Source organism: Armigeres subalbatus, chromosome 2 (genome assembly GCF_024139115.2).
Source record: "Armigeres subalbatus isolate Guangzhou_Male chromosome 2, GZ_Asu_2, whole genome shotgun sequence".
Classification (NCBI taxonomy): Eukaryota; Metazoa; Arthropoda; class Insecta; order Diptera; family Culicidae; genus Armigeres; species Armigeres subalbatus.
The window spans coordinates 451,979,173-452,002,992 of NC_085140.1; the positions used below are offsets into that span (position 1 = coordinate 451,979,173).

General features: G+C 38.5%; 2 protein-coding genes across 2 annotated transcripts in view; both read right to left on the reverse strand.

Annotated features, from left to right (window-relative positions):
* The window catches only part of LOC134213744 (ubiquitin carboxyl-terminal hydrolase 14), a 49,188-nt gene that overhangs the window by 5,265 nt on the left and 20,103 nt on the right, over positions 1-23,820 (reverse strand). The window lies entirely within an intron of this gene.
* On the reverse strand, positions 6,657-10,571 carry LOC134213742 (transcription factor YY2-like). Its single transcript, XM_062693063.1, has 2 exons — positions 10,062-10,571; positions 6,657-8,537 (listed from the first exon to the last, which is right to left on the reverse strand). The coding sequence occupies exon 2, from the start codon at positions 8,506-8,508 to the stop codon at positions 7,246-7,248; it is 1,263 nt and encodes a 420-aa protein (XP_062549047.1). The 5' UTR covers positions 8,509-8,537; positions 10,062-10,571; the 3' UTR covers positions 6,657-7,245.

Genomic DNA, 23,820 nt, shown 5'->3' on the forward strand with positions numbered 1-23,820 from the left:
TAAAGGCACAAGAATTAACGATCTTTTCAAGTTGGATGAACTGAAATTATGCAAAGCACTAAAATGCTCTACGAAGAATCTGGATCTATGGCATAGAAGAATGGGACACCTCAGTACCAGAAGTCTGAACCGTTTTACAAACAGAATAGTCAGCGGTATTACCGTTTCCAAAGATTGGATCAAGGGCAACAGAAATACTAGAACTAGTACATTCAGATATCTGCGGACCAATATGGAGGCAGAATCATTGGCTGGAGTAAAGATGTTATCGATCATTTAGTAATCTGCCTTCGATCATTTAGTAGTTTATCAATAACTCATTCCAGAAGCTAAATTTCAAAATGTGTTTTACGGTGGACTTCTAGTGCAAAGGTTTATCTACAACTCTGCCTAACAGTTCGTTGTTTGAATTTCACTATAGTGGAATTCTAACAACGACCTGTTAAAGAGAGCTGTTGAAAAACCTTCGCACTAAAAGCCTAAAAGTCCACCATACCCATACAATACATTTTGAAATTAGGCCTCTGGAATGATAAATTGACAAACTACTAAATGATCGAAGGCAGATTACTAAATGATCGATAACATCCGTGGGTGGAAGTCGATATTATCTGACGTTCACGGATGATAAAACCCGCAGAATTTTTATCTATTTTCTGTCAGAGAAATCTGGTGAACATGTATTCAAGGCTTTTGAAAGTTTTCTAAGCGTGGCAAAGAAGCAAACTGGCAGGAAGCCTAAAATTCTACGTACGGACAACGGTAAAGAATTTATGAGCAAGCAATTAGAAGATCATCTGTGCCTTATGGGAATTCGTCACCAAACTTCGGCGGGTTATACTCCAGAGCCAAACGGAATGGCAGAAAGAGGTAACCGAACTGTCGTTGAACAGGCAAGATGTATGCTATTTGAAGCCAATGTTCCCAAAGTATTCTGGACCGAAGCAACTGCAACAGCTGTATATTTGATCAATCGATCGCCAACTAAAGGACATCAAATGACTCCTGAAGAAGCTTGGAGTGGAAGGAAGTCAGATTTAGCCCATGTTCGTGTCTTCGGATCACCTACGATGGTACACATACCAAAACAAAAGCGGAAGAAATGCAAGTGGGATGCAAAAGCTTTCGAATGCATACTCACTGGATTCCAAAAAGATACGAAAGCTTATCGTTTATGGGACCCAAAATCAAGAAAGCTGATCAAGTATCGTAATGTAATTTTTCTGAGCGAACAATCAAATATGACGATTCAGGTAAAGCCAACTTCTATAGAAAATTCGAGAAAAACTAGTCTGGTCTGGGATGAAGTAGCGTCACGTCGTTTGAAATGGAACCAATAAATAATCAAGTTCCGGCATATGCTCAAATAGACACTGAAGACGACCACACAGCTGTGGTCGAAATACGTATCTGCAAAGATAACGAAAATTAACTAGTGGAATTAAATGGAGAGTACTTAATTCGTCTTAGACGGTTGAATACATTCCACTAAAAGAGCTTTTTATATATTTTTCTTTGTTCTATTATTGGCAGGGGGGTTTTTGTCGACCAAATTTTATGAAATTTGGCCACAATGTTCTTTGATATGCAAAGAATGTTAAGGCCAAATTTGAGCATAGACATAAAAAAACCCCTGCCAATAATAGGACAAAACCTGCCAAAGCCGTCATTCCCCCTATTTGAAATATTGCAGCAACATTTTTCCATGACTAATCTTGGTGATATCAAGCATTTTCTTGGAATCGAAATTAAAAAGATGTCAGGAAGCTACGTTGTGTTGTATATCCAAAATTTATTGGAGAGATTCGACCTGAAACAATCGAAACCTTCAAAAATTCCGTTAGATCCTGCATACTTACAGCAGAAGGAGGAGAAGGATCGTAGATTACCAAACACAATCAACTTCTAAACTTAATTGGAGGTCTGCTGTATGTAGCTGTGCATCCGACCCGATGTGTCAGCAAGTGTGTCTATTCTGGCACAGAAGTGTTCCTGTCCCACACAACGTGATTGGCAAGAAGCAAAGAGGATTTTGCGGTATCTCTCCAGCACTAGTAAACATCGATTATACCTGGGATCTACTTCAGCAGGACTAGAAATGTTTGCATCTGGGTCAGCAAACATCGTAAAATAAAATCGAACATCAAGAAAACAAAATAGTGTGTCATTATCGTCAGGAATTAATCTGGATAAAAAAGTTAATGGAAAACTTTGGTGAAGACATTTCTTGCCCGGTTACTACATTTGAAGACAATCAAGGTTGTAGAAGGCGACAGAGTTGAGAAACGAAGTAAGCACATTGATACAAAATACTTCTTTGTGAGAACTAAATGAAACGAAGGAGATAGAATTGCAGTATTGTCCAACTGAGGAGATGTTAGCAGACATTCTTACTAAACCACTACATAACGTAAGAATCAGGACTCTACTAGAGAAGATAAATAGAAGTTTTGTCGGATCTTGACGAGGAGGAGTGTTGAAGATATTAGCGTCAAGAAATGAGATCGTAGTAGTCATTATTATTAACGTCACGTCATTCAGCTAAAATAAATTTTCATTCCTTTCTGAACCACAGTACATACAAGTTGTTCTTTCTACGGCTCTCAGATAATTAATCAACAAGCACTTTCTGCAAGTCAAAGTACTTGAAGTCAGCAGTCGATAGTAGTGTCAGCGGGTGTTCCACAGGGATCGATCCACGGACCGGTTCTGTGGAATATCGAGCACAACAGTTGATTCAAAAGTATAAGATTGCTAATGTCGTTCCTGTTCGCGTGACTAACATCTAGGTTACTTCGACCTGGCAGCTAAAGTATACCGGTAATACAAGTGTCAAACCGATGTTCGTAAAGCAACCAAACGTGCACTACAACATGATGCATGAATTATGGACAATTGAAGTTGGTAAAGCATACAGCGCCACTAGCGTTCTAGTACTTATGCATCTACTAGCACAACGGAGTATTGCGCTTTAAGTCTCCCGGCCGTTGTACAAATAGAAGGCTTCGCGGATGACGTAATGCTAGACTCTCGTTGAAGTCGAACTGAAGGCTTCGTATACGATTGGCAGAATCGAGGAATGGCTTAACTCCAGGAGAATGTCCCTTGCATATCACAAGACCGAGGTCGTTGTAGTGCATAACCACCATGGGTTTGCAGCAAGCGAGGATAAACGTAGGGATATGCACAGTCAACTCCGTGAGGTCATTAAAGCATCTGGGTGTGATGATCGACGATAAGCTCAATTTCACGGACCACGTCGATTATGCAGGCCAGCGGGATTCATTGGCGATAAAATCTTTATCACGAATGATGTCCAACAGGGGGCCCTCCTTAGCCGTGCGGTAAGAAGCGCGGCTACAAAGCCAGACCATGCTGAGGGTGGCTGGGTTCGATTCCCGGTGCCGGTCTAGGCAATTTTCGGATTGGAAATTGTCTCGACTTCCCTGGGCATAAAAGTATCATCGTGCTAGCCTCATGATATACGAATGCAAAAATGGTAACCTGGCTTAGAAACCTCGAAGTTAATAACTGTGGAAGTGCTTAATGAACACTAAGCTGCGAGGCGGCTCTGTCCCAGTGTGGGGATGTAATGCCAATCAGAAGAAGAAGAAGAAGATGTCCAACAGATCGGCGGTGCATGCGCAGTTTGATAGCGGGTGTAGCATTGTCTATCATCCGCTACGGCGTACCAGCATGGGCCGTAGCACTAAATGCCAAGTACAACGTGAAGAAACTTATCAGAGTACACCGGCTGATGTGTCTACGAGTCGCAAGCGCATATCGTACCATATCATATAAGGCGGTGTGCGTTATAGCTGGGATGATGCCGATTGACATACGCCTATACAGGAAGATGTGGAGTGCTTTAAGCTTTAACGAAAGGGACTCGATGCAAGTGCGACGTGTCAAGAGAGCAGCCTCCTTGTTCAAGTGACAGAGAGCATGGGACACCGCAGTCAAAGGTCGTTGGACCCAGTCTAATTCCGGAGGTGTCAAATTGGGTTAGTAGGAAGCATGATCAGGTCAACTTCCATCTATCACAGGTATTGTCTGAACATGGCTGCTTTAAAAAGTTGCTAGAAAGGTTCGGGTTCGGAGATTCTGCGGAGTGCCCGGAATGTGTAGATGAGATAGAATCAACAGAGCATGTGATGTTTGCATGCCCGCGATTCGATATTGAACGCAATGCCATGCTGAATGTCAGCGGCATGAATACAACCCCGGACAACCTCGTTGAGAGGATGTGTCGGGAAGAGGTTATATGGAATGCGGTGAACACAGCGTCTCAACAGATTATGTCAAAACTACGAGTGCGTTATGTAATTTGTGATTGGGCCCTAGGCGTGAGAGTTCACAATAGTACCCCTGGCATGTGAATACCTTCGCTTGGATAATTAGAGTTCAAAGGGCTTGAGCCCTACACACGTTCATAGATTTCGATGAAATTTACCATGTTAACCATCGATCACAACAATGTATCGTAAAGATTTCCTTATCCTAGTTAGCGAGTGGTTGCTGTACCCTATAACATCGATTCCCCAACTAAAAAGTAGTTAATCCAAGAATCAATATCCATTAAAAAGTATTTCGCATGGTTTTCTTTCCGAAAATCTTCACATTTATTGTATTTATTATTTTTGTTTATTTTTTACTTGATTTGTTTCATTGCGATTTGCTCTGTTTGTAACTACACTTTTTCAAGGATAATATAATTCTTACCGAATTTGTTTGTTAAATTAGGTTCATGTATTCTAAGTCAGTTTATTTTCGTTCCATTCGAAAACTAATAAAAAATATTCCAGCAGCATTCATCCATCAAATTTGATCCTTTTCAAACTAGTTCATATATATATTTTAAAAATAGTTACCTTAAACTAGGATAAGTATTATCAATTACCAACTAATAATCACGTCTTTCGCGCTCTCACACGCACCATGTTTGTAGATTAATAGAAATGTTACTTTCTAAGCTTTACTTGGCAATAGTTTATTCATCAATCGCGGTAGCATCCCGTGTCAGATGCACTATTTGTACGGACGAAGAGGGAAGTTTCAAACCATTTACATATAAAAAGGGACAATAAAAACCATAGCTCGGCGAAGAATACATTGAGGGGAATAATAGAATAAAAACGATAGTATGATGGAAGCAAACCCCACATGATAGGAAGAAGGAAAAATGCTGTTTTACTGGGGATAGACTAACCACACTCATATACGTTCCACAGATTTGTCCTTAGAAATAGTATCTTTTGGATAAACTCAGGTGGTGTATGGCAACTAGAACGATACAATAATAGTCGTTTTATCTAGAATCGGGTACGTCCGGTATCGCCTTAAACAATTCTGCATGGGAATGAAAGATGAACCTTTCTCTTGACAGCTCTCTACATTCACTAATTTCAGTTCTTGTGCATTGCCTTCAGTTGTTGATTGTATTCAGATGCAAACAGAATTGGACGACAGAAAGAGCCTTTGGAACGATTTACCGCCGGCGGTATTTCGTTTTCCGCAACATTATTGTGTTAAGGCAAAACCACTAGAAAATGTAGTTGGTTACAGATTCTCCTTCCTCCTTGTCTATCTCAATTTCTGACTTTAAGTAAAATACGTCAGAAATCATTATTTCAGAAGCACAATCTGTATTCAGTTGAGTTGATCAACGTGCCATCAAAAATATGAGGTGGAAGCAAGACCGATAATTTATTGGATTTCGTCGCATTTATTCTTGAGTGCAAGTTAGCCAACACGAATATTTCAAACAAACTCCGTTTTGATTTATGGTTGTCCATAAATCGGAGATTTTAAAGAATGATTTTAGGTAGTTTAGTTTATTTTCAATTTTGGATTTGAGACTAATTATTGGGAAAGTTTTGATCGCTATGCAAGACTTCATCATTTTTCATTTTATCGGCCATTACTGTTGAGTGATAGCAGTAGGAGGGAATAATACAATGGTTGGACATCGCAATTAAGCAACAAGCAGATATGAAGCGAATAGGAATTGAAATAACGTTTATTCAAGAAGAACAGGAATAAAAACATGGTGACCACTTACAATTGAGCTTGAGAGATATTTGTTCTCAACTTTGGTGTTGCTGAACAGGTTGAAAAGTGGTTACAAGACGCATAAAAATTGTTCCTGTTTTCCAAGTCCGAGTCATCTCAAGCAAAGATACGTCAGCTCAACTCGCAATAAATACATTCAAAATCAATTTTCAAACATGATCATGGGAAAATATATTGGAAAAAGAGCCTTATTGAATAAGTTTCAAAGTACGGCTTTGTTGTCAATGAACACTTCCTCTGCTAAATCAATTTTACTATGAAGTCGAGATAATTTTCAAACTGAACTATAATGTAGCGCATTGTATTTGTTCAATTAAGGAAGTCTTCCAAGGTTAACCCATTCAATTCCAGCGTTCTATAGATAGGACAGCTACTGTGAAGCAACACTTCGGGCGTTAATAGGTTAGTAAAAATCAAAAATAATCATAAATCAAGTAAGTAAAATTCCTCAACTTGCTGGGCACGACGAACTGTGGCTAATTTGTTCACTGTAGAAAGAAATCCTTCCTGCGTCTGAACCCATCCATGCTGATGTCATACTCTCCTACATACAAACACATAATTACACACAAACTGCGCACATATTCTACTTTTTACATTATAAGAATTTATTTGTGTTGTTTGCACATTACTTTAAAAATATAATAGACAATTATATTTGCTGTATCCTAGTCCCCCAGACAATTTCTGGGCTCCTTCTTCCTGCTTCTATCGAAATAACTAAACACGCTGCATCGACAACCGAAATTGATTGGATTATGTACTAAACGTAATGATTAGTCTAACATAAATCAAACTTGTTAAATCGAAGAGACCATTCAGTGCTAGGTACTGAGCTAAAGTAACCGCGAAGAAATCCAAACTTTAATTAATCTCCACGTAAATGTTGGCGCGGAGTGTACTTTGCAAGCTATTTACAGTTCAATGTAAAAATTAAAAATGAAACGAAAATTTTCTAATTCGTAATGCTTCATAAACTTTTTCGCTTCATGCCGATATTAATTCTAGAAGGAAATGACAGACTACTAAAAAAAACCCCATGCAGGATTTTCTATACTATAATTTACAATGGAAAAAGTGGTTTCGGTTGGACAACGCGAACACGCATTCTTCACTATCCTGCTCCTCCTCCTGAGATGTGTTGCTCAAAAATTCCTCTTTTCCGGACTCAACCTAATCGGTGTAAACGATGTACTGTGGGTCATTGTAAATTTCCACCGTTTCCATCTTAACCATGGACTGCGAAGGGACGCTAACCATAGGATGATGCGATGCCATGGAGTTGTTACTTCGGCCGCCTCCTCCGCCACCACTGCCGCCACTGCTGTTGTTTCGCTTCGCTTTGGCGTGGGTCAGAATGTGAGATTTGAGATTGGTAGATTGAGCGAACTTTTTATTACATCCATCGAAGGGACAAACATACGGCCGATCACCGGTGTGTATCCGCACGTGAGTCCTAAGGTTAAAATCCAACGAGAATCGCTTGCCGCAACCTTCGAAGGTACATTGGAATGGTTTCTCGCCGGTGTGCACCAGCTGGTGCCTTTTCAACTTGGAGCTCTCCACAAAGGACTTTCCGCATTCTGCACAAACGTGCACCCGCGGGCCATGAGTATGCAAGTGTTTTCGCATCGCCGAATTATCTCTGAACATTTTGTTGCAACCTTTATGAGGACAGGCGATATTTCGGTCAGATGATTCGCCGCCAGACGTTGCCATTCTCGATGACATTCCGGCTGTCGTCGCTACGTTGACAAATTTATTCAATTTCGCTTTGTGATTCGGTCTTGCAAACTCAGCCAGCTGCTTTGGATCGGATAGGTCAATTCCAGGAATATCTTGGGTAATCTTTTTGCCAGTCATGTACTCGGTATAATCCGGATCCGGTTCTGGATTCGATCCGTCATCGTCATCGGTTCCCGAGGCCCACATCGTCACACTGAATTCACCTTCCATCGTTTTGATTTGTACTTGTTTTTGTTCCCACCGCCTTGGCTTCTGATTGACATCCATTGTTTCCACTGCAGTCAGATTATGAACGTCGTTTGTTCGAATTCGATTCACAATCCGCGGTTGCTTCATTCCTGATTTCCGTTTCCTCGAACTTGGACCGGGCGTTGATTCAATGTAAATTTCATTTTCCAAATTGATATCGCCGTACACGCACATCGGATCACCGGAGGAATCAAGCACCTCTTCGTGGGCCTGGATATCAGCTTCCTGGTGCAGTATCTCTTCGTCATCGTCCATATGGTGCATCATCAGCCCTTGAGAATCTTCCGTTTCGCAGGTTACTTCTTCGTACTGGTCATCTCCGACACCGACCTCATACTGTTCGTATCCCATTTCAGCTCCAAAGTGTCCATCGTCCACCACCTCCACTATATTGGAATCGGATATCTCCACTTCGCACATTATATCCTGATGAGAGGACATCGCTCTTCCAGCGCGTTTCCCAGCTCCGTCTAGGCAAAAGAAGTTAAACGCATTTTGTAAAATTGTATGTGCCTATTCACTGTACTAGGCAGACCCTTAGAACGCAGTGTTTTGTTGAATTACAGTTTTGAAGAGACAATGCTTGTACATAATTTGAGTATGACTAGAAATTTAACGTAACATTGGCATTTTTGCGTCGTAATATGTTGTAGAATGACAACGAGAAGGGCCATATGACCAGCATCTACATATTCCCATTTGCAACGTTTAGTATTCGGGTGTATTACAACCGAATAACTTAATGTTTAACAAATTGCTAGTACGTATAAGCAAATTAGTAGTACTGTAGAAATAAAGCTACGGTCGGAAGCTCGGAACATGAGTCTATTGAATGTGGGCTACCTCAAGTCTCAATATACTGAACTTTTGTCTAACTACAAACGAATAAATAAATAATTGACTTGAATTGTGTGTGTATTTGAGTATAAAAACGCACAACATTGTTGTCAGTTCTGCGTAGTTAAAAGTGTAATGTACCTAAGGGAACGTCCACAAATTACGTAACGCTTAGAGGGAGGAGGGGGGGTTGAGCGAAGTGTGACGATCCATACAAAATTTTCAGAGGCTCCATACAAAAAGTGTGACATAGGGGGGAGGGGGGGCTGAAAAAGTCCAATTTTAGCGTTACGTAATTAATGGATCTTCCCTAATATTGAAATTTCCTATTTATTGCTAATATGAAATTATTCGGCGTTATTTTTTGAAAATCGTTAGTTGTCTACGGTATTATTTACGATAATAGAAAGGACTAAACATTTTAAGAGTAAAATCAGCAGTGATTCAAATCGTTCGGGGCTGTCAGTTTGAATATGAATCTGAATCATGCACTTTCCCAGCAGTGGCTCAAGATTCATTTTTTATAACAGTCGAGATTCAAAAGCTTAAAACTGTTATACCGCCCAGTTCTATTTTCTGCAGATTTGAACCACGAAAGAATCACGAGATTCAAATATTTTTCAATTGTTTTGGTGCATGAATGTGTCATTTTATGTACGGATCAATCCACTTTGCATTTACCGCGCCTTCCTCAGCAGCAACATAATCATTTCATTTAATGAAAAAAAAAACAAACATGAATAGAACACTGCTGAGGAAACCTGTGAGTTTGTTCTATTTTGGCTCATATTCAAACTAGAATAGTATTCGAAAATTTACAACCAAACTGAATCACTACTGATTTTACTCTTAGGGTGACAAAATGGGATCAAAACTGTATTTTAAATCCAGTTGAAAACGAAAGAATAGACTAGCGATGTTGAATTTTTTTCACTATCTACCTAATTAGTAACATTGATTTATAAAGTCAAAGTGCATACAATGGCTCATGACGGTTAAGACATTCTTGCGAATATTGTTAACTGATGTTTTACAAAAATACGCTACGGAGCCACATCAACGACGATTTGCATTGCTTGTCTCTTCGAACCTGTAATTCTATGTTTTGGAAAGGGGTCTACACCAGTATCCTCCGGTGCTTCTGCAGAGTTCCTTACCCGAATCCTAAACGGCAGCTGCAGCGCCTCTTGCGCTTCCCTTTGTTGGTTAATACTCTCTTTCACTCCTCACAGGACGAATCCGCTTTTGTTGATGTTTGTCTCTACACTTTTTTTTTCTTGCTCTTTCCCACACACAGCGCAACACAAACTGTCTTCAGAGCTGCACGCAAAAAAAGCACCTTATGCTCTCCTGCTTCCACTTATTGTCCGTACGCTACCACCTTCCCTCCCTGTCCCTCTTCTAGAGTACCATACTCCCGACCCAAAATTATTTCCACCTTTCGACACCCAACTATTTTCACTTTTTACACCATATTACATGGCTAAACCGGAGTTGAAAAGTTGCTTTCCGAGAAATGATTTGTCTTTAGCGCATTCTTTCACCGCAAAATACACTCACTAAGGCGTAAAACTGCGAAAAAATGTTCACTTTTAATGCGAAACTCGCCCGCAAGAAACAAAGATGTCTGCCGTCGTCGTTGTCTCTTCTCTTTTGGAATCGAATTCAGACAGGGGCCATGATGGAAGCGAAGCTTCAGCCAGACTGCCTCACGTTCGAAAAAGCTCTCTCTCCCAATTACACATTTTCCTTTCATCACCTTCCGAAAGAGAGCGATGTGATTCAAAATACACTGAAATATTTCACACAACGCACTGTGTAGCATTAGCCTTGTTCAATAAGGCATTTTCTAATGTCGAATTGAGCGGTTATATTTCATCAGCGCAAAATTATTATTATTATTTAGCCAAGGTAATAAATCACAAATGCGTAGTAAGCTGATCAGAATCTATTAGAGCATCATTAATGGGCGAGTATTTTGATCATCTTTGCAGCGCTGTCATTTTAGTTAGTCACTCTTTTTCGTATCAGTCACTTTTTTCGGCTATCAATTTTGTTGCTGTTGCCGCGCTACCAAATTTGGTCACCTGTCAGTTGCCCTACTGTTATAGCAGCGCGTTCAGTAGCGACCGAGACTATAGGGTAAAATACCCAATAGTGGACCCCCTAGTAGCGAAATTTCGCTCTTCCTGGCATAAGAAGTGGAAATTTTCAAAATATTAATTTTGCGTGATATCTAATATCAAGCTCTGCATCTCCTCTTCACGATACATACATAAAACACTCAAATACTCGACATTATTCTTTGAAATAAACATTTTAAAGTCTGCCTCAATTCGTCCTATAGTAGACCTCCTAATAGGAAATTGCTTCCCTATAGTCGACACTTCATTTGATTTTCATGTTTCGTTTCGGGACGTTCTTCTTTCCTATTATGGACCCACCAAAATATTCCTATAATGGACACTCTCGTGTTTATTTTTTATAGAATTGTGAAAAATCATCTAATTTTACTTTCCATAGCATTTTCAATGCATGTAATCAAATCATAGGACTGTAAGGTAGATTCCCCCGATGGAATTTCATAGCAAAATATTTCCATTGTGCTGTAATAATGAAAAAAATGGCTGGAGGGTCCACTATTGGTTGGGGGTCCACTTCTTCTTCTTCTTATTGGCATTACATCCCCACACTGGAACAGAGCCGCCTCGCAGCTTAGTGTTCATTAAGCATTACCACAGTTATTAACTGCGAGGTTTCTAAGCCAGGTTACCATTTTTGCATTCGTATATCATGAGGCTAACACGATGATACTTTTATGCCCAGGGAAGTCGAGACAATTTCTAATCCGAAAATTGCCTAGACCGGCACCGGGAATCGAACCCAGCCACCCTCAGCATGGTCTTGCTTTGTAGCCGCGCGTCTTACCACACGGCTAAGGAGGGCCCAGTAGTGGGGGTCCACTATTGGGCACTTTACCCTACACTGAGGAAAATGGACGTATGATTTTCAATCAAACGCCTTATGAAAATTTGCCACAAGGAATCGGTATGAATTTCAATATGTTGTCTTATGGATGATGATTTTCATTTGAAAAAAAGTGAAGTGCGGCAGACTGGGTTCGAACCATGGACGTCGGGGTCGGGAGGCCGGTATGTAGACCACACGCCCATCGACGCTTGATTACTCTGGAAGCTAACTGCGTATAAGAAGCACTGTTGGTGGAATAATCAGTCGAAGATTCATAAGGCGCCAGTTATGAATTTCGATAGTCCAGTTCGCTGAGTGTAGGTTCCATAGACAACGACTAATACTCGCGCCCGTTAATCTTGCTCTTAGTGTACAAATATGATTTACGTGCAGATTATTGCCAACCCGAACCCTGAATAAAAAAAAAACGTTTTCAGTTCCATCTGTCATTGGATATTGTCGGCGTAGCACCAACATAGAATTCGGAAGTCGGGACTTCCGAACCGAAGTTTTATCTGTCAAACTAAATGATGCGTTGTTTAGCGCATCTTTAGGCGAATCCAGCGCACTATTTCCGAAGTTGGGTTATTTGCCTTTATCTGGAGAAAAACCCAACTTCGGTATAAAAAGCGTTCTAAGTTTATTCCGGATAGACAATATGTTGGTGTGCATAGCATCGTGTTTGTTTTGATTCGAAACATATGATCACCCAACCGGACTGACAGTGTGTTGGCCATGACTAATCATATCATGATAAAAACGTTTAAGTACTCGCATTGATTTTTGCGGGTTAGCGAAATTTACTTTTGGGCGGATTATATGTATCTAGTGGTATTCTATAATCCTTTGCACATATTTTCACCAAGAATTCCGTATGAAATTTATCTAGGAGATTCTCTATTGTACAGGAATTCATCTAAGAATTTCTTTTGAAATTTCAATCAATATTCCTGCAAGAGTGTTTTTTTTGACGTAAACTACGTCTAAGGGGAAGACTCGGATACAGGGTGTAAAATGAAAATATCAAAATTAAGATTCTCACGTCCGAATGTGTGAGTGCCGATAAAAGGAAAACAAACACTCCTAGATGGTGCAACTCAGCGAAGCTTGGGCTAAAATGAGTATATTTCCATATATTTTTTGGCTCCTTTGCAATCATTGTTATGAGGTTATGGTTATGAGCAGAAAGAAAACAAACATGTATTTACACATGCCGAATTGCACATTAGTGTGCGAGCGCTAAACGTCACTCATCTCTATTGGGGACCGTCACGAAATCATTAATAACATTAATAGGTCACTTGTCATAAGACGAATTTGTACAATCCCATTGAGTCGAGTCAAGTACGAGACACTGAAGACGGCCTTACTGTTGAGGTCGAAATACGTATCTGTCAAGATACAATTAAGTGGTGGAATTCAATGGGATTGTACAAACTCGTCTTATGACAAGTGAAGACATTCCACTAAAAAGCTCAAAATAATTTTCTTAAAAAAAATAATAGGTCCTTTATCTTTCAATGGATTTTAAAGATTTATATATCAATCGATTCGCAAACTCTCCACCAGTTTACTAGTAATTAAAAACTTTTGAGAATCAACGCTAAACTATTGAAATTTTTAGTTTTTTATGCATCATGCATCTCCTATGCAGCGCGTACCAATAATTGGTAGTTGCCTACTTTTAGGGTATCATCAATTGTTGAACTGGGGTGGCCCAACTCCCAGGACGATTGGTTTGACTAATAATTACACAGGTTCCGCGAGGTGTCCCTGCATTTGGCATGTATTAGATTTTCCACAGTTATCCAATGGGGTCCTTACTCCCTCACAAAATGGGAGATGTTCCTAAGCTGGGCAGTAGTGTCGGTGGGATAGTTCCTTCTCTTCTATATAAAGTGTAATATATATGGTTTAACGCAGTTTACGTCGAGCGGTTGTGTCTTGTGTACAACCCCAAAAACTTTTCTTCTCTAAAAATCACTTAGCAGCTTGTAATGAAAATCCTCCTGGATTTGCAAAATTTTTTTTTTTCGGAAAATTCTCGCAACCTCTCCTAATAATGATCCAAAAGCAGTTCCACTGGAGATCGTCCGTAAATTGATCCCAGAAAGTCCTCCTGAAAATATTCCAGAAATTGATCCTGGAATTTCTGTAGGAGTTTCTTCCTAGTCCTACAAGTCCAACAAGGAAAACTTAAGAAAATCTCAACTTGAAATTCACCAGGAAAATCCTCCAAAAATTTGCTCTGAAATTTCTTCGGTTTTGCATAGAATTCACTTAGAAAATCCTACAGAAATTACTCCAAATAGTCCTCAAGAATTTCGACCAGAATTCCTACAATTCCCAGAAAACTTCCGGGTTTCTTTCGGCAATTCTTCCTTAAATTCCTTAAAGAAATCATCTGGAAATTAGTCTAGACTTTTTCTTTTCATTACAAGATTCCATTCGGAGGTTCTTTCAGGAATACTCTTTTAGTAATGCCTCCCGAGCAAGGAATGTAAATATCAACATTGTCAATGACAACAACATTGTCTTCTCTCGTAAATGTTGGGACAAACTCAACTCGCAATAAGCGTTTGTTTTAAACTGCAACAGAATAGGACAATGATCGCCTGCCGCACTTTTTGCGAGGTAGTCGATTTTTAATGATATTTTTGGTTAAATAAATATCAGTTATCAATGTTTAGATATAAACTTAAACATCTGTTGACATGATTTGTGTTTTACTTCAGAAATATACAAGTTATCGCAGTTCCCGTAATGCTGGGTAGACACCTTTACGTGGTGTGTTACGGGGTAAGATCTACCACGGTCACATTGCCAGCTACAGGCAAATCCTGACCCAACGAAAACCTTCCCCAATTTCCAATTCTGTAGTGCTTATGACATTGTCGGTAAGTCATTAAGTAAATACTACACTAATCCTTCCTTCCAACTTCCTAGACGCTTCCCAACCGCAGATAGTAATACTCATGTCCCTGTAATGTTTTTCTTAGATTGGAATCAAGGATTTAACCCCCCTTGATTTCTGATAGCAGTCTGGAAAAGCATTTCAAAAATAACATGAGTATAATTAAAGTGTCCAATCTTCTAATGCTGTGCTAGCGCTTCTTTTATTTTCAGAATTGTCATCACATCTGTTACCGAGGAAAGAAGCTGACGTTACCGTCTACTAATGATGATTTTCCTCTTCTTTTCTTATTTATAGTGAACTTAGTTATTCTGAACACGACGTTAACCATCACTTGCCGAATAGAGCATTTCATAACTTTTAAATAGCTTCGCTCCCAACGAAAAATTCATTAATATAATATTTGATTATTATTTATACTAACTGGAAGCGTTTGGTACGGGAGGTCCACGCTTTCTTCCTATCCCCTCGATTTCATGGTATGGATCGACTTTAAGGGTTTACAAATTCTGAAGTCGCTCAGTATCTAGAAATCATCTCTGCGGTACATACTGCGTAGTTGGCCTGGCCGTATGAAAAGAAAAATGACGGAATTTAGAAACCGTCATTTTCCAGGATGCTTTCAAGTATTGGCTGCGCAAGTATGAGATTAGATTAGATTAGATTAGAGAAATATACAAGTTATCGCAGTTTGAAAAGTTCACAACAATTACCTCTCCATGTTTGTTGCAAATAACATGGAACGCAACATTGTCTTTATCCTCTGCAGATGAGGACAAAGAGTTATCGCTATTCTCTTTTGTTGTTTGTTTTTTTTTGCATTTTTCAGCGACAATTACATTCCCGAGTTTTGTTCAAGAATTTCTCCAGAAGCTCGTTCAGGATTTCCTTTAAAGCTACCTTTACACCTCGGGAAAATTTTCCGCCGGATTTTGGTTCCCGTGCATTTTAAATGGGGCTGGGATTTTGATTTTTCGTGTCTAAATCCCGAAAACATCGCATATGTGAAAATACATGGAGAAAAATTCGCTGAACAAATTCCCGAAGTGTTAGGCTACCTTCAGAAGTTCCTTCATGAATTTCTCCAGAAGTTCCAGAAGGAATTCGTGGAAGAGCGTCCGGCAGATTCCCTGGAGGAATTTCCGGAGGAATTCCTGGTGGTACTTTTGGAGGAATATGTGGAGGTACATCCGAAGGAATTCCTGGAGGAACTTCCGGACGAATTCTTGGAGGTACTTCCGGAGGAACTTCTGGAAGAACTCCTGGAGGAACTTCCGGAGGAACTCTTGAAGGAACTACATTAGGAATCCTTGGAAAAACTTCCGGAGGAATTAAGGAATTCTTGGTGAAACTTCCGGAGGACTTCCTGGAGAATCTTCCGTAAGAATCCCTGGAAGAACTTCCGGAGGAATTCCTGGACAAATTTCCGGAGCAATTATAGGAGAAACTTCCGGAGGAATTCCTAAGGGAACTATAAGATGAATTTCTGTAAGGACTTTCGGAGCAATTCCTGGAACAGCTTTCAAGGGGATTCCTGAAAGATTATCTGGAGGAATTCCTAAAACATCTTCCGGAGGGATTTCTGATGGATCTTCCGGAGGAATTTCTGAAGGAACTCCGAAGGAATGCTTGGAGGAAATAAAGGTGGAAATCCTGAATGAGCTTCAGAAAGTTTTCAAGTGGGATTATCTGGAGGAATTCTTGCAGGAATTTCCATAAAAATTCATGGAGCAACTTCCAGAGAAAGAGCTCAAAATATTTCTAGAAAAATTACCAAAAGAATTCATCACGAAGAAATTCCTTGAAAAAATCATGCCTTAAAGATATCACTGAGGAAATCCTGGCAGATATAGTCGGGATTCGCTGGTTGGGATTTTAATACTTGGGTCACTTTTTAGTTGGGCCTCCGCTGGTTGGGCCATGGCCGTGGAAGAACTCTCTATATAAGCAAGGCCCATATATTTTAGTTCAAATCAAATACTCCTAAGGGGCTACTGGAAGAAATTTATAAGGAATTCAATAAAAAATCCAAAAATATTAGAAATATTAGATATTATCTATTCGGTATTCCTCACATACATTTTTCTGACAATTCTCGGATTTTCTGTACGAATTTCATGGAGGATTCCTAAACTAATTCCATGCACCGACCTAATACAGAAACGGCTGAGATAATTACGATCAAAGTCCATCATATTTTCGTGACGTTTTTATTTTGACGTAGGACTTACGTCTTTCTTTACTATACTGGGTGTCATTCAGATTTTTGGAAATCGAGAGCGTTACGCTGGAAGGGAAGATTTTGAACGTTACTAGCGCCTTTATCTTTTTATGGATTTTTATAATTTATATATCAATCGACTCTGGGGCCCTCCTTAGCCGTGCGGTAAGTCGCGCGGCTACAAAGCAAGACCATGCTGAGGGTGGCTGGGTTCGATTCCCGGTGCCGGTCTAGGCAATTTTCGGATTGGAAATTGTCTCGACTTCCCTGGGCATAAAAGTATCATCATGCTAGCCTCATGATATACGAATGCAAAAATGGTAACTTGGCTTAGAAACCTCGCAGTTAATAACTGTGGAAGTGCTTAATGAACACTAAGCTGCGAGGCGGCTCTGTCCCAGTGTGGGGATGTAATGCCAATAAGAAGAAGAAGAAGAATCAATCGACTCGGACACTCTCCACCATTTTGCCTATTTCATTGAAACTTAAGATTATTAACAATACGCTATTGAAAATTTCAATTCTTGTCAAAGCCAGTAAAAATGTCATATATAACCAATCCCGTGCATTCCTAACACGGACATCAGAATGCGGTATGTCACGGGCCTTCGGGGGTACCGGAAGATTTTCTATGTGTATAAAAGAAGCAGTGCCTGCCGTGTACGAGTCATTACAATTTGTGACAGCAGCGCGTACTGACGTGCTTTTTGCTCGCTCATTTTTTCGTTTCGTTCGTTCGTTTACCTACACAGTGACAGCATGCAGTCACCAGCGGTAGAACTGCTGGTGGGTCTGCGAATATGCATGAAAGAAGTGGGCGCAATTTTTTGTCATTCTGTGCTTGATGATGGTCGGATGCAGTGGTGTCGGTTGCGATGGATGCAATCGCCCATCGCATCGCTCGGAGTTCACGGCTAGAGGCCGATGATGGCCAAGGCAGCGAGGGCAGCGGTGGTGGATGAAGAAGAATAAAATCATCCACATGATCCCGGGATGGGTACGAGTCATGTCATATGACTGACTATATGTTAAGTTGTGCTTGGTACTAAACGGCATGTATATTAAAACATGGTGATATACTATAACAGTTCTGATTCCCCAGCAAAAAAAAATCAACACTGATCAAAATAAAAATTTAATTAAAATAATTATTTTCATTTATTTGCAGAAGGCATAAGCAATTAAAGATGCACAATCAGCAATAGTGTTGATATCCATTTTAGATTCGAAAATTTCGCTGTGTTTTAAAAAAAGTACGCAAAAAATAATTTCCAGAAGAATATTTAAATAACTTTATCTTATTCTTTTTTTTTCATTTTCTGAGAAATTTTATTATTAAACTTGACGTAGACTCGGAGTTTGGAATCAAAACATTAAATAATTTTTCGTTGACGTATTAGCAGTACCTCCTATATTATAGTAGGGTTACTGCTCCTTGACTTGTTTCTCATTGTTGTGATTTTTTTTCAGCAGTAAGCATGCATGTTAGCAAAAAGAAGCAACGAAATTGGTGCTGTATTTCTTTGTTTGGAAAACGAGACAGTTCCCCTAAAATAGCACATTTTGCCCAAGTCTAAAAATTTTGTAAATAGAATTTTTAAACTTCAAATACTATCATCAATAAGATATCTATAAATGCCCTACATTTACTTGAGTAAAGCAATTCTAATTATGTATTTAATTATTAGTTTTATTTCCAGAAGTTTTGAATAAACAATTTGCTAATAATTCTACAAAGCATGGAAGTTGTCGCTTCCAATATCAATACCAATATTCAAACTCCATAGATCCAAAAGTTAAATGTAAATACGTTACGTTTATACAAGTCCTACGTCTACTCGCGGTTATGTTGAAAACATTATCCATTGCTTTTTTTTTGCATTCGTAAAAAGTACCCAATATAGAAAAGACAGACGTAGTTCTACGTCAACATCGCAGTAAAGCTGCGAATCGAATGGATTTTGGGTTGATGTCTACGTAGCGTTTTTACGCTGCGTACACGCCGCGTTCACGCAGCTTGAAAAAACGCTACGTAGGCATCGGTCCTTTAGCAGTCCGAAGCATACACGATCAGAAAAAAGTACCTAATATTAGGTACTTTTCACTAAAATGGGGGGTTCAGTGTAGGGGCCCAAAATTAGGTAATTATTACTTCAAGTTGAGTAAAATGTACTTGATATTAGGAAAAATATACTTAGGGTGTGTCTCATTTGGAGAATTAAACTTAAAAATGACAGTTCGAAAATTAAAAAATCACCCCGTTATAAGAATGGCTGGTGCTACCCAGCAATTCCAATAGGACATCGATGGAAAATGATTCGATATCTGTCAAAAGTAATCTTGCTCTGCGAGCAGGGTTATTTGATAATTATTGAAATGTCACTTTTAAGTTTAATTTCAGTTTAATTATCCAATTGAGACAGACCCTTAATTTTGAATAGAAACTAACCACCCGGATAAAAAACCCAAGTAACACCGAAAACATCATTATTAGCGAAGACCTAAGAATCATGTTAAATAACGGTCGGGAAAAGGAAATATAAAACATGTTATGTTCGAAGAAAGTTATAAAAAGGTTTTTGCTAAACATATAGCAATTTGATCATTGAAGATGTTTTGTACTACAATTTTCTACTACATTACGACTTGCTGATAACATGTTGGTTTTTGACATTTGATTGTTTTTTCAAGATGTTTTGTTTTACATTTTCTCAACATAAAGGATGCATACAGTATTTATGATATTATAAACATGGTCATAACATGTTCATTTTTTGACATTTGTTTAGTTAGAAAATACATCTTAATGATGAGAGTATAGCTAAAACACGCATTTTGAACGTAATTTCAACATCTTTTAGGATCAAAGCAACGAACGTTTTTGAACGACTTTGTTGTTTATCGAGAGCTCGCCATATTGTTATTTGGCAGATTCAAGAATTTGTTTACAGATGAATTTCTTAATTATGTGATTTTGGAATAGTTCTTTTTTCGTCAATCAATGGCGCATAATTTTGGGAGAAGTAAAATGAAAAGTTCGCCGATGAACCAAGAGTCGCATATAATGCGAGACTTAGAAACAAATTAAAATTTTGTATTTAGTTTGTGTCTTTTTAATTTTACCAAAATGGTATTCATCATTTCATGCATGCATTTTTTATTCGGTTTTGTATATGGTTTGTTTGGTTGTTAATGTTGGTCTTCATTTTTGTTTTGGTATTCAATTTGACAGAATCATGTTGAGAGACGGTTATTGAAAACTTCCTTACTACTTTACTTTAGTCGTGTGAACGTGCAATCAAAAGCTTGGTTGCGACTGAAAGATGTTGAAAATATCAACATTTTTTGCGCTGTTTGGGTCGTGTAAAAGTAATGAAATAAGTTTTTATTACCGAAACATAACAAACCTATATGCTTGAAAGATGCTTTTTTGACTCTCATACAACAAACTGTGTTACTTGGGAATACAATAGAGTTGCAATAAAATATCATAAAAATACAATACATTTTATTAATGAGCATTAAATTCTATTGTTTTTATATCATACTAATTAAAGTGCCGTATTGTTATTCCAAAAGACGACAATAAATTTTATTGCCAGTAAAATGTTGGCGATAGAATTACAATAAATTCAATTGTAATGGAAAAAATTTGTTCGAAAAAAAATCGATTTTTTTATTGTAAAGATACATAACAACCCCTATTTTCTATTGTAAAACTGCCATTTACAATAGGCTTAATGGTAGAAAACAATAGTCTTTAATGTTAATCTATTGTGTTCCACAATAGAGTTTAGTGTAATTACCATTCATTTCAGCGTACTGTCACAACTTTTTTTTTCAAAATTGTGTAAAATGGATATATCTATGATTCTCAAACAAAATGATTCAATTATTCATGCGATGTGTAAGTTACTTTTAGCGTGAAGATCTAAATTAGCATGATGGTGCAGTGAAATGGTTTCACTGAAATCTTTCTTAGGAGAAAAAGCTCTAGCAGCTCACAAAATTCTCTCCTCTGATGCTCCTTTGGAAAATGTTTACATTCGAAATCAATATGGCGCAAGTTCGAATCCAATATGGCCGCATGTTTTGGTCATATCGCATGATACCGCAAAATAAACATGTTTATAATGATACAATTTAAGGTTTTTGATTCAATTTTAATAGGTTAAACATATAACAACACACAATATCTATTTACATATAATAGACGAGACCTTGAGTTTTTCGAATAATTAGAAATTTTCTGGAGCTTTTAGTTGGAAGTGAAGAATGGAAGAGAAAGTGAACAAGGTGCAAACACGATATCGAAGGTGTTATGAAAAGATGAAAAAAATCTTCGCTCTTCATCACCCTCGATTTTTCTTTACTCACTGCACAAAGATAATAGTGCTGTCCAATGAGCAGCTCGAAGTAGCTCGAAGTTCGTCCCACCCCTCTCATGCCCATTTGTTAACAAAAAAGAACGAGAAGGACGGGAACAACTTCGAGCTGCTCATTGGACAGCATTAATCAGTATGAGGATTCTTAATCACAGACAAACAGACGTAACAGTTAGAACAATTTCCAGAAAAATCCATCACCCACTGCAGTTTACTTTATCACCACCTCGCGTGCATGTTGCCCAAAATGTTGTGTAGTACGACAATGTGAAACGAGAAAACATATTTTAGTTACTAGATAAAGGTTGTCGCTTCGGTTCCCTTTGTTCTGCTGTCCGGAACATGTTGGGTACCAAGCTGTCAAATCGTATGGATTTTCCTTCTTTGACATTTAGCTCCCCTATCCTCGCCAGCAAAAGATGTTCCGGACAGCGACGACAGCGACAATCTTTATCTAGTAACTAAAAAATCTTTTGAAACGAACTTGTTATAAACTTTGTTATAATCTTAAAAATCACTCTGATAAAATTAAAAAAAAGTAAGTTTCTTTTGCTACTTTTTTGTGAGGTGTACTAAATTGTTGTTTAGCTGTTCCTGAAGGAAATCTAATAAATTTTAGTTTTTGCTTCTTAATTCATCATAAAAATCATTAGGCGGTAACAATACTTCCGCCTTACCAACAACCATTTGTTTACTTTGCTCGATAGGTATAGTAGGTTTGACAGTTCGATAAATAGTTAGATTTGGCTTAATTATTTCCCGCATAATCACGGACCATACGTAGACCGCATCTGCTATAATTAAAGAGAATAAGGGCCGGAGGGCCGTGCACACGTTTACGTGTGCATTACTCCATTTGATGATGGGTACCTTGCGTGAACGCGGCGTGCACGCAGCGTAAAAAACCGCTACGTGAACATCGGGTAGGGTGGCTCAAAAAACACTTTTTCAAATTTTTTGATGGGCCGCCCTTTTATTCATTTCTATTTGATGCCCTGATGCTCTGGACAAAATTTCAGACAAATCGGTCAACGTTTGGGCGGTGCTAAACTCGTTGGAAGTTTATATGGAAAAATGTATGCAGAAACATCCAAAAACAGTGATTTGCAGTTGAACGGCACAATTTACGATCAAGAACCATGATACTCATTCAGTTCTCGTAGAATTAAATACAGAATGTTATGCTGAAAACCGCGAGAAGATTAGAGTTTATTAGGCAAAGATATTAGCATTTTACTGGAGTGTTGTAGGGGTGAATTTATTTCTTTTTAAAGGTAAAAGAAACGAAATTTGCTCAAACCCCACTTCAGAGAAATGCTAATAACTTAGCCGGGAAAACTCTAATCTTCTCGCGGTTTTCTGCATAACATTCTGTATTAAATTCTTCAAGATCTGAATGACTATCATAGTTCTTCATCGTAAGTTGTGCCGTCCAACTGCATTTCACTGTTTTGGGATGTTTCTGCATACATTTTTGCATATAAACTTCCAACGAGTTTAGCACCGCCCAAACATTGACCGATTGGGCTGAAATTTTGTCCAGAGCATCAGGGCATCAAACAGAACTGAATAAGAGGGCGGCCCATCAAAAAAATTGAAAAAAGTTTTTCCCATACTAATTTGAGCCACCCTAACATCGGGCCTAAGTGTTATTGTAGCGATGGTCTCACTAATAGTAGTCAATCATAAATGTACAGTCTCATATACTTTTTCAACAGCAGCTCAGATGGCAAACGGCCAAACGACCATATGAGTAATAGGCGGTTAAGTATAATTAACATTTAAATCCGGTCGTTTTTTCGAACAAAATTTTTGATGTACCATACATCAGTTGGTAGATGTACATATTGAAAAACTATAGAATTACACATCGACAGCATGGTATGTATTAACAGTAAATGTTGATGTAGGGTTGGTATGGTGAACCAAGCTTAAAATTCTATGCTAACAATGAAGCGAATAGTAACAATATATCTTATAACGCATATGTAATTTTGACTGCATGGTATGTCGTTTTTCATTATGCGGGTTGCACAACTCTATATACATTCTGGTATTGCCGTCCCACCCACAGATTTAAGACTACTCAAAATTTAAGCACTTTTTATAAATACGAGAAAGCCAAAAAAGCGAGTAAAATTTCCGTATGCAAAAAAGGCACAGCAACGCAATTTTATTCACCGGTGAGTAAAATGAAAATTAACGTGCTGGTTTAAATATGGAGTAGACTTATTGCGTACAAAAATGTGAGGCACACCTTTTGTTACACATAGCATTATCCAAAAAGTTGCAATCGACGCGGGTTGTGGTCTAAAAAATTAAAAATTGGCGCGATCGGACATTCATATTTTTTTTTAAATCGTTAACATTTTTTTTGTATGAAATTGCTGCAATGCAAATAGATGTAAATTTAAGAAAAAGTAAAA